General features: G+C 44.4%; 1 protein-coding gene across 6 annotated transcripts in view; it reads left to right on the top strand.

Annotated features, from left to right (window-relative positions):
* LOC144769206 (F-box/LRR-repeat protein 3-like) overlaps positions 1 to 19,310 on the top strand; it is a 139,249-nt gene that overhangs the window by 49,997 nt on the left and 69,942 nt on the right. For 5 of the 6 annotated variants that reach the window (XM_078653231.1, XM_078653229.1, XM_078653230.1 and 2 more), the window contains one exon: positions 3,481 to 3,576. In XM_078653231.1, coding sequence (XP_078509357.1) covers positions 3,515 to 3,576 — 62 coding nt within the window. In that variant the 5' untranslated portion in view covers positions 3,481 to 3,514. Of the gene's footprint in view, positions 1 to 3,480; positions 3,577 to 13,999; positions 14,044 to 19,310 lie in introns of those variants that run through there. The other variant, XM_078653232.1, reaches the window with a different exon arrangement.

Genomic DNA, 19,310 nt, shown 5'->3' with positions numbered 1-19,310 from the left:
TATTTCTAGAGGTCACTGGATCTAATTTGCATCAGGTACAGTATGCATCACCTCTTAGTCAAGCTACTGAACCCCAAAACTGAAGTCATGCTATCACCAGCCAGGACCTAGTGTATGGAGCTGAGAGGTCAACCACCTCAAGACTTATCTAATGGTGAGATCATTATAGGGTAACCCTGGGTCACCAGAGGTGGCCACAAGTAAAACAAATTGCAGCTTTGGAGGGGTATCTTACTGAATGTACAGTTTAAACCGAGGCTGGAAGTAAAAATAGGGGTATAACTACTTAGGACAAAGAAAAACCTGGAGGCATTGGAAAGATGAAACTCACAGCTTGAGGCTTAATTATAACTGAAATAATGTTGATTTTTTTAACACTGGAGGCTTAAGCTCAGTGAGGACAAGAGTAAGGGGAACACATGTTTAGTACAGCACTATCAGGGGTAACAAACTACAGTATTTCAATTTTATACATATAAACAATGCCATTTGACTAAAACCCTTCTCATAAGCAGCAGAAGTGTGGTAGGCTATACTGATTGCGATGCTCATCAACATGTCCCTAATGTTCCCAGATGCATCTCCTTGAATGTGCAAAGCCAAAGTCCAATATCTTCATAAGAACTTCTATCATATTTCCATTGAGACAATGCAGAGCCTGGGAAATACCATGTGCTAATGACAAAGAATCAGAGAAGATGGTCCCCCATTGTTAGATCCATAAATTAAATGCTACCAGAGGGTTGCAGCCCTCACTGTGCCACTGAATGAAGTAGAACTGTAACGCATGCCTTCAGTTTGCCTCTGCAGTCTGGAGTGTAGTTTTAAATTGCCATTTCAAATTGGCAAAAAAATCTTATGCCATAAAATAATTCTTCTTTTTTTATACTTATGAGTCAACCCTGAGACGGACATTAAAGGCACTTCCGGGCAGGGTGCATGGTATTTAAAAAGGAGGACATGTGTTCTTAAGATTTACATGCCCTGACTGAAAAACTCCCAAAGTCGGTTTTTGCAGTGGCAAGGCAATCACTTATTTAAGCTTAATGAGTGACAGTATTAGTTTGGGAACAGATTTCAATTGTATTTTAGAATCCTATTTATATGTAAGGTTAGATTTGAAATCACTATTCTGAAAATGCCATTTATAAAACATTGGTAGTTTTCTGCCTAAATACAAATGTGCCTTTCTGCCAGTGTACATGGTCACATGACTGTGAATAGCTCTCCTAAGTTGTGTTGTGTAGTTCCTTTAGACATGAGGACAAAAGGGGCCTGGGTATAAATGGAGTGGGTCTACTTGTCAGGATGGCTGGGGAGGAGTTCTGATTACACTTTAAAGGAACCTGCCTACAGGACACACAAAGGAACCTGACACAAAGCCTGCACTTATCTTTGTCACCCTAGACAGTTTGGAGCCAAACCCAGGGGAGAATGAGGAACTGACCAGAATCAGTTTGAGAGTAGACCAAGGATTGCCCGACACAAAGTTTGGCACCAGGTATACATTTTGTACTTTAAATGTCTCATCAGAACACTTCTGGACCTATGGAAGATTCATAAGAAGGTCTGCCCTGCTGACTGAAGAAGGATTGCTGGACTATCTTTCCTTGAACCCAGGATTCCCAGAAGTGATTCCATGGGTCTGTTGGCTAACCTCCTGTTTGATCTGCAGGGACACAACAAGCTGCCAGAGGCCATCTTTCAACTGTCCAGTTGACCAGAACTACTTGGACCTGTCTGAGCCCTCCTGCTGTCATCTGCTGGAGTGAGTCCTGATCCTTTGCTGACATCAGAGTGTACTCGTCCATTACTCCAGGTGAAAATCTAGAAATTTGGGCTTTTCGCAACTGCTTGCAGACTCCTCGCATTAGCAATGATCACCACATCACCTGCCATTGCAAAGTTCCAATGTTTACCTGCTCTTCACACCAAACAATCACCATCCATACATCCTGTCAATGCAAAGCTCCAGGGATGACCTGCATCTCATGCCAGCAACAACCTCCATTCAGCCCTTGCCAAGGCAAAGCTCCAGCTGAGGCTCCGCGCATGGACTTAAACTTTGAGAAAGTAAACTGTTCACCTGGACGAACTTGTTCCCTGTATCTGACACAACCTCCACCGCGGTCGGCCGGAACCTTTGACTTTGACTGTTTCCAACTTGAACAGCTACCCGAGTGTGGCCTTTAGTGTTTTTTAGATCTATTTTCACCTAAAAGTTTTAAATGTATAATTCAGATTCTACGTATTGGATTTTTGTAATCATGGTGTTTTACTTATTAAATTTTACTCAATTTTTAAATTGGTTTGGGATTTTTCTTTTGTTGTGTTTTCACTTTATTACTGTTTGAATACTGCATAAACTATGTGCACATTGCCATTAAGTTCAGCTTGACTGCTTTTGTGACAAGCAATTAGCAAGTATTTAGTCACATTTGTGGTTCACCCTGATAATGACTCTGTTTATTATTTGAGTGGGCATTCACCCCTCTCAACTTTTAACCCAATTTCTTACACTCAGCCTTAACCAATGATATGTCAAATAAAAAAGATGCAATCCTAGCATATGCATAGTGACAAGATCAATCGCCTCACCGAGATGAAGTAGAAGGGGTGTATCATTTATACAATTAGTGACTGAGTTCAGTTCCAACAGAATAACAGTAACTGAATTCCCCTTGTCCTCAATTGTGATTACAACCTTTTGTAAGCAGGAAAGTACCCACTTCATACTGAATTACTGGTGGACACCAAATTGGACAAACAAATTCAAAATTACAGGGAGTTTCATTCTGCCACTGTAACCGAAGCACAATTATTCTTGCACATAATTCGGGCACATTAAGTATGATGAGTGTCATTCTTGAATTGACCAAATTTACGGAGTCCAGATCTGATTTTTGTGTAGCTTCCATGTGAATGAGTGACTTTCTAAAATTAAAGAAGGGGTCATAACCCTAAACACATCTTAATGACAGGAAGCAAAGTAAGAAAAAGATATTTTCAATTTGATGTCAATCATGAGCGATGAGACTACTAATTGAAAATAACGGTGGGAGGGAGTTTTTGAAATGGAGCTGCATTCAATTTTGTATTCGCTATTTCATGAACAAATGAGGTGGAGTTATGTATAATGGAAATCTGATTCAGACATGGTATGCCTTTAGGTCTTTAATTAATATATGTTGCCAACATTTGAAGTGAGGACTAATTCAAAGCGAAACTGGCTTGAAGAGATAGTTCTTTCACTGGTAGAGCATATTGTGGATACTTGACTTTCTATATGGTAACTCATAGAAGCAATAGCAAGATTTTGTTTCTCATCTTGGCTCAGTCACATGAGGTAGCGGGTAAATTCTTCAGGGTTAAAACCCATCTACTCATTATGGCTATTATATTACGTGTTAACAAAATCAGAATTAGCTTAAACACTATATATTCTGATTGGCTTGTTTTCTCGGTATTTTACTGAGATAGGAAGTGAAAGTGGACGAATGCTGGTGAATGCTCCATGGCAGCGGCGACCCCAATCTATTCATCTAATGCGAACTTTAACCTGGAAGCATTCTTTAGGTAAGAAAATGAGACCACTAGAAATCTGCCATGACCATCCGAGTTAAACAATAATTATGTATGAAATATTATTTAAAAAAAAGAAAGAATTTGTTATATCGTTTGCATATTTTCTTTTAACGTGTGTTTACATTTAAATATTTTCATATTGTATTTTAGTTTGTACATTGCTTACCATCTATGTGTTTAATTTTCTTTAAGGAGGTGAAAAGAAATAACTTTGTGCATTGTCTTCTGAAGTGGTCCCATGCTTAACATAACTTGAATTTTGGTCATAGAGAGAACAATATAGAGAACTGATGTAGTCATTTGTTTTAGAGTAAATTATGGACATATATCAACATGTGCATAAATTATATTTCTTTTAACGTATACAATTTGTTTTTGTCCCATCCCATGGGGGACGTTGTATTGGCACATTCTATGTACTCGTGTCCCTCAGACTCCTATGGATGTTGAGATTCCAGTGATCCCCCTTTAAACGCTGTTGTTTCTCACATGGCCCTTATGCCACACCCGACCCACCAAAATTTCACTTATTAGCCTTAGAACTCAATGTTTATAAAGGAAATACATCCCAAGACATCAGTCATTCAGAAAGGGCAGCTAGACCTGGAGTCCCAGAAACGAAAGCAGAACAATTGCTTTAAAAAGTTCCACTTATCATGGATAGATGTTGCCCAAACCTCTGCAAGATCTTAGGATGAAGGATAAAATAACTTTATTTGATAGTTCTGCAAATGTTCAAGTGTTATCTTTGAAAACAGTGGCTTTCAGAGGGCATTCTAGTACAATCTTACTGCCGTTAGTACAGCATTGCCATTTTTTGGCAAGCATGCCGTCGCTTGGAGTTTCATGGCTTGGCCATAATTTACATCGAATTTGGGCTTCAAATTATTTTTAAGCTGAGTTCAGTGTTGACTATTAGAAGTAGTCCTGCCTGCTATACACTTAGACTGGGCACTGATTATAAGTACAGTCACTGATCTGAACAAAGGCACGTGTGCAATGATTTAGAGTTATGTGGTATCAGAATAACCTCTGATGTTTTTGAGGAACTGTTAAATGTAATGGATTGTCTGCTCATAGAATTTCCTTCACCCAGCTATCACTATGGTTGAGAAAATATGCAAGTGAATTCTCGTTCAGAGTTAGCCTTTCCTACTAAAATCAGACAATATTCCATTACCACCTAAATCTAAACCAGACATTTAGATGTTTTTTTATCATCATATCTAAACTTAATCTCTAGAATGCCTTGTTTGTCCTTGATGATACGAGGAATGGCGGGGAGTCGCAATCTATTCTGAGGATTCAAATAATTTGGCAAGTTGCATGCAGTATCCCACTACCCTCCTGTAGCCCATTTTGGCTTTAGAAAAATAGTAACAGAGATCTTTAAGTTCCAAATACTTTACTATTATAGAAAAACATGACACTTGGTTACCATGTCCCTAAAATTCTTCCGCCCTGGGTCTTTTGAAGGGTAACACTGGAGAAAAGTGATTTTTTTTGTTTTGTATACCATTCTGAGTTTTAGGGTTTTCCTCCCTCCTCATGTCTCGCCTATCACCACAGTGCTATGTTGACAGATATGTGCTTACATACAGACGGGGTGCTTATTGAGCGTTTGGCAGACATAATATAGCAGCTACAATATGGAGGATGTCCCTTCCACCCTATTTAAAGTGTATATAAAAAATCTTACCATTTAAATGTTGCCAAACACATAATGGGACCCCTTATCAGCATTTGACATTGTTGTCCGCTACTGAAATGGCTGGACCGATGGTTTGGGATACAAAAGGCAGCCAAATTCTTGCTGGCATCATGGATGAATGGTGTCCCAATCATGGCAAACTGGGATTTTTTACTGCCAGTCTGAGTTCATCAGGGGGTAGGAATCACTTCCTCCTTCGATGGATATATGTTTCCACTGAAAGGTATGATCAGGGATATGACCAGGATTTTCACATGTATGCCAGTGACATCCAGCTGGTGATTCATCTTTGAAGGAGGAAGTGGGTGAAGAGAGGAAATGTCAACCTACCTGTGTGATGTCCACCACTGAATGATCGAGACGAAAATAGCTGCAAATGGCGAAAACATTGAGGTACTCCCTCTGAGCACTGCAGGTTCCTTGCCACTTCCTTTGTCCGTCCTGAAGTGCTGCGATCATATCATCTAATGACTTTATTAGCTAAGTGCATTTGACAACAAAATATTTATCACACTCCACGAAACTGAAATAATGTAAAGCTGCAAGTTTCAACTCAATCTTTTAAACAAAATGTCAGTCACCAGAGAAGTAGATACTACTTAGAGAAATAATGTCCTCCTGACTAAATTATGCCAATTCTGCCAGCCTGTCAACTTCATTGACTCCAAAATGTTCAAAATGGGACTGATGTAGCAATCTACATTTGAGGTAAAAAAAAAATCCATGTTTCCTCAGGCCCAATATGCCTTCAATGTCTTTCAGTTAGGCAGCACATTGAGTTAAATGTACTCCGCTTAGCTCATTGTCTGTGACAATGAGCAATATTGTGAACAGGCATTTTAGGAGGAAAATATTTAATCTAAATGAAGAAAAAAAACAGTTGTTTTCTACTAAATTAAAAGAGGGTTATGTTAGGCTAGACAGCGGGCTTCCAGGGAGCTAACGGCCAGATTCATCAAGCAGAAAACGGCTCGCAACGGGCCGGATTCTGAGAATCTGACCCTTTGCGAGCGCTATTTTTGCATTTGGGATTCATGATCCCAAATGCAAAAATCGCATTTGTAGAAATCGCAAATTTGCGAGTAATTGCATTCAAGGAATCTCAATTAGAGATTCCTTAAATGCAATTCATGAACCATTTAAAAATTGCGATTTCGCAATCTGGGGCCGCTATTTACCGCGAAGTCTGACTTCGTGGTAAATAGCGAAAACTTAGAAAAATGCACTTTTGTGCATTTTTCTAAGTTGGATGTTACACACACACATGTCCTATGGACATGTGTGTGCGCAACACCAGTGTACAAGGGCATTTCAGGGGTGCTACAGGGTGTCCTTTGGACACCCTGGCACCCTTGAAATCGCTTCCCTATTTGCGATTCGCATAGGCCCATAGGAATGAATGGGAATGCCATTCCTTATTTGCGATTAGCAATTAGCGAATCGCAAATAAGGAGGCAGTAGAAATCGCTATAATTATTGCGATTTCTACATGAATCCTGTTTTGCGAGTCCTTAATAGCGATTCCTTAATAATCGCTATTAAGGACTTGCAAAACGGGACTTTGATGAATCTGGGGGTAAATTCTGAAACACATTGCTCCAAACTACCTAAGTGATAGAGAAATACCAACAATTTAGGGAAGTAGGTGTGACTTTCTTTTTTGAGGAAAGGACATGCCTTAGCAGAATATGTTGTGTTCAGGTTTCCAAACTGCTTTTTGTTTACAAATCCACTGACATGATTCTAATGTTGTTGAGTAGCCTTGGCATACCTTGTAAGCGATACATCCCTGGTGGTGTTATGCACATTCCTTTCTTCATGGACAACGTTTGAGATCCCAGCACTGCCTTCAACAGAGAACCTATCTATTGATGTAGCATACCAATGTCAGGAGGCCCACATACACCTCACTACTTAGCATATATATATTCACATATCCAGAGCATCTACCTCATATTTAGGAAAGACATCATAAAGTGTATTGGACTGGAAAGATTATTGACAACTAGGCACAGTCATTCCACCTGCACAGGGCGTACCAAATGAACCATTTGGGGGACACTACCTTTCTCCACGTCACACATTTCTCAGTTCTCTTTAATTGGTTAGGCTTGCTCATTTTCATATTCCTTTATCTCTCTCTGTCTGTCTCTTTCTCTCTGTCTCAGCTATTTCTCTCTCTGTGTCTGTCTCTTCAATCCCCATTATCGCTCTAAAGAGAGCAAGTGAGTGGGGGTGTGAAAAGAGCAATCTATAATTTTCTGATGCAGGGGAAAGTTATTGCAAGCTCTAACACCACCCCATCACGAATCATCTGTTGACACATTTTATTCTATAGATTTGAAATAGAGTCTGGTTTTGACTGTGAGCTAGAGGACTGTTTTAAAGGCAGGATTCATGTGAGTGTGCTTCTCCTTGTTGTTAGTTCTTGGCCGAAGACATTCTATAGCACATTTTCATCATGACCAGTGCTCTGCTCATTTCCACTTGTAGGTTTGTGTGGACTAAACCTGGGCAAAGCACTACACTATGCTTGCGTAGTTTGCGAAGTTAGTGCAACTTTGCACTACGCGTGCTGCACGTAGCACAGTGCGAACACGCGTAGTGCAGCGAAGCGTAGTGCAGTAGTCATTATTTGCTTGTTCGTGGTCCTCAACGTCATGTTCGCGACTGCAAGCAAGCAAAATGACATCCCGGCGAGATTCTCAAAGCGGGGAGGTCAGGTTTCTCATTTCGAGTGGTTGCGCATGCTCGCGACTGCTCGCAATGAGAAACTACCAGTTCGCGTTGAGAAAGCTGCCGCTCGAGTAAAAATCTACTCGAGCAGCAGAAAACTACAGCTCGCACTGTGCAAGATGCCGTTTTCAATGATTGCACAGTGCCGGATGCTTGTCCGCACTGTGCAATCATTGAAAACGCATCTTGCACAGTGCGAACATGCTACTACGCATCTCGCGTAGTGCTACGTGAAGTTCGCGTAGTGCGAAGTGCACTTCGCATAGCGCTACTCCGCGAACTACACCCACCCTTAGTGTGGACCACTGGTAGAATGCTATAGAGCAGGAATAGGGGCTGGTTGATCCTGCTAGCGTTTTACTTGAAAGATACATGGAGAGTCCAAGTTAAAAATAAAGAACACGCCCCTGTTTATGATGCTGCGTTTTAGGAATGTGGGTGTGCCCAAGCACAAAAGCCACTGAAATGGAATTATTACATTATTTTCAGCAATAGAAGTTCAATTTAAGCAGCAGGCAAACAGAGCAAGCATTTTGTATTCAAATGCATACCTTATGGACCTCTGCATTTTTAGACAATCTTAATGGAGTCTTTTCATATTTGCACACTTTGATTTTTGAGAAAAGTTCTCACCTACTCCAAAACCATGAGTGGGATTCCAGTTCAAAGTGTCTGTCTTTTTTAGGTGGTTTGCTAATTACTTCTTGTGGACATTCTGAAAGCTTCCCCAAGAATGCACTCCACACATTTCAGATCAATTGCTTTGTACCTCAAATTTGCTTGCTTTCTATTTGATGGCTTTATTTGTTTTAGGCTGTCCAGCTTGGGTTCGCCTCTCTGGTGGAGTAATGCCCGTTTACTGTATCCTTCTGCTCGTTTCTGTAAACGGGCCTGAAAACCCTGTTCTTATCTTGTCACATTTTCTGTGCATTCAAAGTCAAAAGTCAAATGTCAGGCTCTTTCTTCCTAGGGAGCTGGTGTTTATTTTTCTTTCTCCTACTTCAACGTGGGAGAATTTATGTGACAATTGTGCTTTGAAAGGAAAGGGTTTTTGTAGCACATAACAAAAATGAATTGTGCTGATATTTCAAAATATATCAGAATTAGGAAAGCACAAATTAAGTTTAGTTTTTTGTAAATCTGAGCTTTTGTGGATGATCAAAAAATGTGATAACTTTTCTACACATTATTGTTTGTGTGCAGTAAAACTGTATGTCTGTGCAAATGTAAAGGTAATTTCAATTGAAAATGTGCTGCTTTTAATGGCAGTGAGCTACTACACAATCCATACTCCATACTACACCATTCCACGCTACAACACTCTACTGAACTCTATGCCCTCCACTCTACGCCATGCCACTCTGTTTTCTGACACTCCATTCTATGATATGCTACTCTATTCTGTGATGCTCCACGTCACTCCACTCCACGACACACCACTCCAATCTATGCCATGCCACTTCAAGCCCCTCCACTCTATCCCACTCCGCTCTACTCTTTTCCCCTCCAATCGACAGCCCTCCTACCCCACACCACTATGCCCACTGCACTCCAATCTACCCCACTCCACTCCAATCAACCACAATCCACCCACACCACTCCAATCTACCCCAATCTACTCCAATCAACCCATTCCATTCCACTGCGCCCCAATCTACCCCAATCCACTTCACTATAATCTCCCACATTCAACCCTACTCCACTCCAATGTACCCCACTCCAATCCTGTCTAAACATTCTAGCCCACTCCAATCTACCGCAATCTATCCAACTCCACTCCCATCTACTACAATCAACCCCAGTACACTCCAATCTACCCCACTCCACTCCACTGTACCCCACTACACTTAATCTGACCCAGTCTACCCCACTGCACTCCAATATACTCCACTCCACTCAAGTCTACTCCAGTCTATTCCACTCCACTCCAATATACACCACTCCACTTTATCCCACTTTACCCCACTCCACTCTATGTAACTCCAATCTACTCCAGTCTATTCCACTAAAATCTACCCCACTCAATCTACTCCAATCTACCCCACTCTTCTGTACCCCAATGTACCCCGCTCCACTCCAATCTACACCACTCCACTCCAATCTATCCCACTCCACTCCAATTCAGTCTATCACAATCTACCCCACTTCAATTGACTTCAATGTTCACCAGTCTAAGCCACCAGACTCCAATTTAACCTAATCCACCCTCTCCATTCTTCTCCAATTCACCCCACTCTACCAACTCCACTAAACTCCACTCAGTCTACCACAATATACACCACTCCAATCTAAAACAATCTACCTCACTCCACTCCAATCTACTCCACTCCACTCAACCCCACTCCACTCCAATCTACCACAATCTACCTCACTGCAACCCACCAAATCTACTCCCCCCTACCACAATGCACCCCACTCCAGTCTCCCAAAATCTACTTCACTCCACTCCAAGCTATTCGATTTCAATATACCCAAGTCTACCCTACCCTACTCCACTCCAATCTGCCTCATTCCACTCCAATCTAATCCACCCTACCCCAATCTACCCAAATCCACCAAACTCCAATCTACCCCAATCTACCAGACTCCACTCCATTCCACCATACCCTAAGGTACCCCACTCCACTTCCCTATATCCCAATCTACCCCATTCCACTGCACTCTACCCCAATCTACCCCACTCCACACCAATATACTCCCCCCCACTCCAATCTACCCGAATCTACGCTACTCCACTCCAATCTACCCTACTCCACTCTAATCTACCCCACCCACTCCACTCTGGTACAGTCTACCCCAATCAACCCCTCTCCATCTAACACACTCCAATCTACTCCACTTTACCTCAATGCATCCTACTCCAATTTACCCCAATTAACCCCACTTTGCTGCAATCTACTCTGCTCTAACCTACCCCACTCAGTCTAACCCACCCTACTCACTCCACTCTAATCTACCCCACTCCACTCCACATCAAATCTACTCCACTCGACTCCAAATTACCCCACTCTGCACCAATCTACCCCAATCTATTCCAGCTCACTCCAATCTACCCCAATCAACCCCATTCCAAAATATTCCACTCCATTCCATTCAACCCCACTCCACTTAGTCAACCCCAATTCATCCCACTCCAATGCACACAAATCCAACACACTCAACCTCAATCTACCCTACTCCACTCCTCTCTACACCAGTCTACTCCACTTAATTCTACTCCAATCCATCCCAATCTACCCAACTCTACTCCAATTTACTCCACTCCAGCCCAATCTGCCCCACTCCACTATGACCTACCCAACTCCAGAGTACCCCACTCTGCACAAATCTACCCCAATCCACTCCAGCTCACTCCAATCAACTCCACTCTATTCCAGTCAACCCCACTCCACTCCAGTTGACTCAATTAACCCCATTCCAAAGCACTCCAATCCACACCACTCAACTTCAATCTACCCTACACCACTCCAGTCTACTCCACTCCATTCTATCCAAATCGACCCAACCCCACTCCAATTTGCTCCACTCCAGCCCGATCTGCACCACTCTAATCTACCCCACTCCAGTGACCCTTACTCTCCTCCAATCTACCCAACTCCAGTCCAATCTACCCCACTTCAATCTAACCCACTCCACCCCAATCTACCCCAATCCACCCCATTCCAACCTGCCCTAGCCCACCAAGCTCCACCTCAAACTATCCCACTCTAATCCATCCCACTCCAGTCTACCCCACTCCAATCTACCCCAATCCTCTCCAATCTACTGCAGTCCTCCACACTCCACACCATCATACTCCAATATACCCTACTCCACTTTACACTAGTCTACCCCACTCGCTCCAATCTACCCCACTCCAATCTACCCCCACTCCAATCTACCCCCCACTCCAATATACCCCAATACACTACACTCCAATCCTATCTACTCCACTCCAATCTAACACACTCCAATCTACCACACTCCACCCCAATTCTCCCTATTCCACTCTACTCCAATCTACCACACCCCACTGCAATCTACATCACTCCAATCTACCACAATCTACCCCAGTCCACTCGACTCTGATCTCATGGAACCCAATCTACCCCACTTCAATCTAAGACACTCCAATCTACCCTACTATATTCCTGTCTATTCCCACTCCACTCCAATCTACCCCACCCACTGAATTGTACTCCATAATCTACTCACCCCACTCAATCTAATCCACCCTACCCACTCCACTCTACCCCATTCCACTCTATTTCAACATACCTCATTCAACTCCAGTTTAGCCCACTCTGCTCCAATCTACCCCAATCTATTTTAATCCACTCAAATCTACCCAAATCAATGCCTCTCTTATCTACCCCACTCAATTTCAATTAACTCTATTCCACTGCAATGTAACCTAATCCACCCACTCTACCCCAAGCTACCACACTCCACTCCAATCTACACCACTTTACTCGATTCTGCCCAATTCTACCAGACACCACCCCCTCAACCTCAATCTACCCACAGCACTCCCATCTACCCCACCTCACTTCAATCGACCGCACTCCACTCCAATCTACTGCACTCCAATCTACCACAATATATCCCACTACACTGCTCACCAGTCTACCCCTCTCCACACCACTTCACTCTATACCACTCCACTCCAGTCCAATCTACCCGACTTCACTCCCAACTTCCTCATCACTCCACTCCAATCAACACCACTCCAGTCTACCACAATCTAACCCACTCCTATCTACTGCAATCTACCCCACACCAATCCTCCAATCTACCCCACTCCAGTCTACCCCACTCCACTCTGCCACAATGTACCCCACTCCACTCTAATCTTACCCACTCCATTCACATCTATCCCACTCCAATTCATCCCATTCCAGTCTACCCCATTCAAAACTACCCACTCTATTCCAATTTACCCCACTCCAATCCACTGAAGCTTCACCACTCCACCCCAATCTACCAAACTTTACTCCACTCAAATCTGACCCAATATACCCCTCTTCACTCCACCCTTATCTACTTGCCTCCACTCCACTCTAGTTCACCCTACTCCACTTCCATCTACCCCAATCCAATCCACCCCACTCCACTCTACTTCAATCTACCCCACTCCGTTCTACCCACTTCAATGTGCCCCAACACACTCCAATCTTCCTCAATCGACCCCACTTCTCTCCCATTTACCCCACTACATTCCAGTCTACCCCAAATAACCCCACTCTACTCCATCAACCCCACTCCACTCTGATCTACCCCACTCCACCACAATCTACCCCAATCCAAACTACCCCACTCCAATCTACCCCACTCCCCATTCCAATTTACTCAACTCCAATCTACCCCACACAACTCCAATATACCCCAAAGTACTCCACTACAATCTACCCTCTCCAATGTAACCCAATCTGCCTCAATTTACCCCACTCTACACTACCCCAATCTACCCCACTCCAATCTAACCCAATCCACCCCATTCCACCACTCCATCTGATACCACTATCTTTTTACACATGCTCAACAATGTCCACACTGGTCTACAACATGGTTAAAACACATTGCCAAGGCCAATAGCTTTCACATAGGTGATACTTATTAGCTTTGCCAATGCTTATTATTAGGATGCAATGGTATATTGGGTTATGTGCTTCCAGTCAAAGAATGAACATCATTCTGCCTGCTGATTTTTCTTGAGAGTGATGGTGAAATCCATCCTGGCATTTGCCAATCACCATCCTTCACACTGATCTGAAGTCTAGCTAGCTACCTTGGGGCAAGTTGTGGTGTTCTGCATATTACTGCAGTTGCCTTGTATTTTCTTTTCTGGGACTTGACTCAGTCATGAAGAATACATTTGGGCTCATATGTGTTTTTTTCTACACTGGTCTTAGGCGCAGCGGCCAGCATGTCCGACTCCAAAGTGCGGGGCTCATGGTTGGAGCCCCAACGCTGGAGGCGGATCAGTTCAACATCATGTGAATCTGTGCAAAGCTCACTTAGGACTGAGACCTGTAAGTTTCTGGTTTGTAATGAATGTTACTGTCTATGTGCCGATTCAAGATATTTGTATTCTATATAGTTTGTTTAAATGACACGGCTATCATTACCTCTTCTCTGGTGAATCACCAGTGATATTGTGTGATATTTGAAAAATAACAGAGATAAAGGGCGGCTTTGTTTCAGTGCTGTTTGGCAGAAAATAATTCTGAGAAAAAAACCAAATTGCCTTTAACAATGCTCTGATTCCCAGTACAAACACTTGATGTTTGATAAAGGGTGGCTCCTAATCTGATGGCTCGAGTTATATTTGGAATATATCATTAATTTCATTGCTACATCGCTGGTATTTTATAAAATGTTCCTAGTAGCTTAGTGCCAAATAGTGACGTTTAGCTTCTGAATATAACATTGTTAGTGGATTGGTCAGATTGCAACAATTTACGCTCAGTTTCACCGTTCTTGGGATTTAACAGGAGAGGGGCAACAGAACTATTTGTATTTGTGGTCATTTTTTGGGGCTAAATTTCGACTTTTTTTAAATACCATGAACATTTCAGTGCCATAGCAGCTAGACGAAATCAATTAAGTATATGTGCGACAATGGCTGCTCCTGCTTTCAGAACCTGTTGTCCCTTTTTATAATCCCTTGTCTGGAATATTGTGTGCATAGTTTGTTAACCCACACTTGCGTTCAAAGATCTGCTTTTGCTCTTGATTTTTACAGGTTTGGTCAAAGATCACCAACCTCTCAAGCTTCAATTCTTCGCTGGATTGTTTCTATTAATTTTTAATGAGATGTTTTGAGGCCTCTTCTTTACATTTTGTTATTATAGGAAATGTGAAAACCCCGCATTCAGTGCCAAGGAATCTTACCTCTACAACGTATTCTCAATGAATAAATTAGGCCAGGGGATGGGGGATAAAATAACTAATTATTACCTTATGGGTCTATGGGTGGTGGAGGCGTGGCTAAGCAAGCAATGAGACGAGACGTGCCTGGGTAGAGCTCCGTGCAGGGCTCCCCTTGCCAGCCTCATTTCTCCGAAGTAAATAACTCACAGGGGCTGGGTATTGCCCTGCTGTCGTCGGAAGACCTCCTGTATCTCTGAGGTCGAAATCAGCGAAATCGAACGACGCATCCCACACCGAGACTGCCAGCCTTCCTTCAAGCCGGACAGGCCCGCCCAAGCCCGGTGGAGCCCATCACACGAGCTCGGGGTTAGGCCCCGCCCACAAGGCCCGGGAGGCTGATGCATTATCGGCGGAGCAGAGCCGAGAGGGAACCAAGGTGCGGCCCTTGATAACAGCTGCTCAGTGGCGGACAGTGTCAACTTGCTCACTTGGCGGCTTGGCCTGGCTGATGGCCTGGCTGATGAGGATTATGAATCCGAAACCGGTCCCAGGATGCTTGTTTCCAGTCCAGGCAAGACATGGCTTGGCAGTTTGGGCTGGACTGTTTCCATGAGGCACAGGGTCAGACTGATTTGCATATGGCCATGTCTGAACTGGGGTGGCTGAGTTAGCTAAAGAATGGTGATGGATTAAACCCAGATCAGTTGACTGGGGGTGAGTGTTTGATTTGTTCAAACGCTCCATCCATCATCCCCTTTTGTATCGCTAACAATTAAAATAAAGCCTCGCTCTAAGGATCCCACAGCCTGGCACTCTCTCATTGGGTGAGACTCGGGAGCAGTCTTCAGAATCCCCTGTACTGCTGCAAATCGAGACTGGATTGAAGCCAGCACCATCACCAGACCCCTAACTGGGATACCTGGGGAAGAGTGGTGATAGTGGAGAAACGACTATTGCTGAACACAATAAATATCCTAAAAAGCGCTACGCAGCGTGTGCACAGCGGCAATCCTCCCCTCTACTGCAGCATCCCATGCCCAAGAGGCTTATACAAGTAAGGTGCACCAGCCCTCACACGGAGCGAGCCCTACTGTGTTTCACACTTCTGTGCGGGGTGGCACGCGATTAGCGCAGAAGGCGCGGTACACCTCCCCACTGGCAAGCGGATCCTCAGGAGCACCAGCGGAGATACGACGGCCGGCCTGAGCCGGGACTTCCACTTGTTGGCCCTATGCCTTGAGCTCTGATGGTGCCGCGGCGCTTCACATGAAGAGGCGAACGTTGGATCCCACATGCACTGCAACCCCCCCACTGCTATCTGGGGAGGCGACATCCGAGAGTGGTGTGGTGGATAGACATAGAGACTGAAGTAGGTGCAGCTGATGTGCCCACCATAGGGATCTGCGCCACTAAGCTATTTGGTGTAGGCGCTTGCCCCCAACACTTTCACTCTGACGCCTGGGCAATCTGGGGGCAGTGATCTCTGGCGTGACCGGGTCGCATAGGAGAGGCTGAGTGTTGCTAGAACAGGGGAAATTTGCGGAGCAGTACAGCACCATCCAACAGAGTCGAGAAGAGTGGTACTCAAAGGGAGAGCCACGGTTATCAGGTGAGGACTCAAGCCGAAGTAGACTATATCTATAATTGCTATTGGCTCAGTGATATCCTGTCCCTGAGACACTACCGAGACAGAATCAGCAGACCACCGCAGTGGCACTGGCCCGGCAGTTACTACTAGAGTCATGTCTAATACCCCGTAACCATCACTAAAGTGAAATACAGAGTCTGCACTGTGCAATTGCAGTGTAGAGCCGCCAGGGTCCACAAATACATAAAAGGCCTTGGGAGCTGAACTATCAGTAGCAGTTGTGGAATACATAACACAGTAGCACAGGACAATTGAGCTGCACCATCACACTAATGACATCAGAAATTGCTTCACTTCTTATGGATGCGCCGTGAGAGAGACAGTTATGCATGCTTGATTGAAACCTTATGTCACAAGGAACCCGCGCTAAGATAGTAGCAGGAGGCACCCTCAAATCGCCTCTGTCCTTTGGGTGCAAAGCAAGCAAGATGGCACCACTGGTTACAGATGATACCACCTCCAGCAAGCTAGATGCGGTGCTTGTGGCAGTCGAAAAATTGAGCAAAACTATGAATCAAACCAGGACCTCACGGGAGAACAAAATAGATAAGGTGGCGATCGGCCTCACACATTTCGTGCGGACCACCACAAACCATCCGATTGCACTGAGGCAGAAGACGAGGTCATAGCCGACATTACGCCACAAGTTGCGAATAGGGACAAGCAAATGCACAACCTACTGAACCGAGTAGAATTCCTTGAGGACAGGGTTGAGGATGCGGAGGGGAGGGCACGGGTCAACAATGTACGTGTGGTCGGTCCGCCGGAGGGGAAGGAAGGAAAAGATCCGGTTACGTAGGCCGAGACCTGGCTCCAATCCCTGCTTTCTGAGGACTCGCTTTCACCGTGCTTCATAGTGGAAAGAGCTCATAGGGTCCCAACAAGGCCCCTACCCACGGGCTCAAACACGCGGCCCTTCCTATTCAGCCTACTTAATTATAGAGATCGAGACTCAATACTGCATGAAACCAGAAAACTGCAATACATTCATATTGACAATCACAAAATCATGCTATTTCCAGATTACACGATCCAAGTGCAGAAGCAACATTTTTCCTTCATGTCAGTAAAAAAACGCCTCCGACATCACAGCCTCCAATATTCGCTGCTGTTCCCGGCGCGATTACGAGTCATTGCCAATGGGAAATCTCACTTCTTCAATACTCCGGTGCTAGTGGAAGAGTGGGTGGAAAATACATTACCCGTGATCACTGGAACAGGTGCAGAATCTACGATCATGCAAGCAAGCGGGACACCCCTCCGGCGTCGCCGTACAGGAAGGCGACGGAGAAGATCTCCGCCCTTATTATCTACAGGCTCGGACCTGAGCCAAGCTCTAAGCGAGAGACAAGGGGCCCTCCAGGCAGTGGCAGACATCACGGGATCCACGGTGGATGAAACTACATCTACTTTGAGTCGGCAGGAGCAGGCCAGTGATGAGGACCTCTCTGATGACTTGCGAATGTCACAAGACTCATATGAACTGCCTGATGTCACTCCCCAAATGTCAGATGAAGTGGATTGAAAAATGCCACAAAAGAACACTCCTAAGATGACTCTGCTCCGGCTAGCGAATCCTGTAGACTTGGTAGGCTAAATGTTGTATTGTCTTAGGTGACATCTGTTAAACTACCCGCCCTATTAGAAAGGTCATTGTAACAAGGTAACTGGTTGTAAGATGTTTGCAGACATTCCACTATCAGCGAGATTAGTCATCGCACAATTTCCACGAATAATTGGGTGACGAGGGTGAGGGACACTCTGTAACTCACCCCCACCCATATATAACTGGCTGGCAGTGGGGAGCCCCCTCCCCCCTTCTCTGGGGAGCAGCCTGGACACTTTTCACGTTCCTCACCAGTAGTATAGTGCACAGCTCACCCCCCTTAACTATGGTGTGAATGTTGTTTTGGCACACAGTTTGGACGACTGCCTGTTGCATGCTCGCCCTTTTAGAATGATATGTGTGTTGCACTTTGATTATAATACCATCTACCATGTACTGTGACACTTACATACAGCACCCTGGCCAGCAGAGGCCAGCAGAACTATATGACATGCCAAATGTGCAGAATTACTCCCTAGTGCAGAACCCGCCCCCACCCCTATTGCTCATAGTTTTGACAGATTATGACTTTGGTTAAATTAGGCACTTAGAATGTGCAAGGGATACACACACGACCCGTAGATGCCAAATACATTTTTATCTCAGACGCCACCATATACAAATTGATTCAGAAAAGGGGGTGGTGATGGACAGAGCATCTGCATTAAGCAGAACACTCATACCCAGTCAAAAGATCAGGGCTTGATCCATCACCGTTTTTTAGCTCACTGCACCATCCCAGTTCAGAACCTGGCTACATGCAAATTAGTCTGTCCCTGGCCCAGTGCATCATGGGAACAGGGCAGACCAAACTACCAAGCCAATTCTTTACTGGAAAGGAAACAAGCTTCCGGGGACCGGTTTCTGGCATTACAGCCATCTTCGGCCCGGCTTGCTTGAATCCTGATGGTGCAGTGAGCAAGGGACTCATGTCTGAGCATACCCTGCCACTCCTATAGTGGCCAAAACGATTCAGAAAAGGGGGTGGTGATGGACAGAGCATCTGAATTAAGCAGAACACTCATACCCAGTCAAAAGATCAGGGCTTGATCCATCACCGTTTTTTAGCTCACTGCACCATCCCAGTTCAGAACCTGGCTACATGCAAATTAGTCTGTCCCTGGCCCAGTGCATCATGGGAACAGGGCAGACCAAACTACCAAGCCAATTCT

The sequence above is a fragment of the Lissotriton helveticus genome, chromosome 7 (genome assembly GCF_964261635.1).
Source record: "Lissotriton helveticus chromosome 7, aLisHel1.1, whole genome shotgun sequence".
NCBI lineage: Eukaryota > Metazoa > Chordata > Amphibia > Caudata > Salamandridae > Lissotriton > Lissotriton helveticus.
The sequence above is the reverse complement of the archived record's forward strand: the minus strand, read 5'-3'. Positions and strand labels throughout refer to the sequence as shown.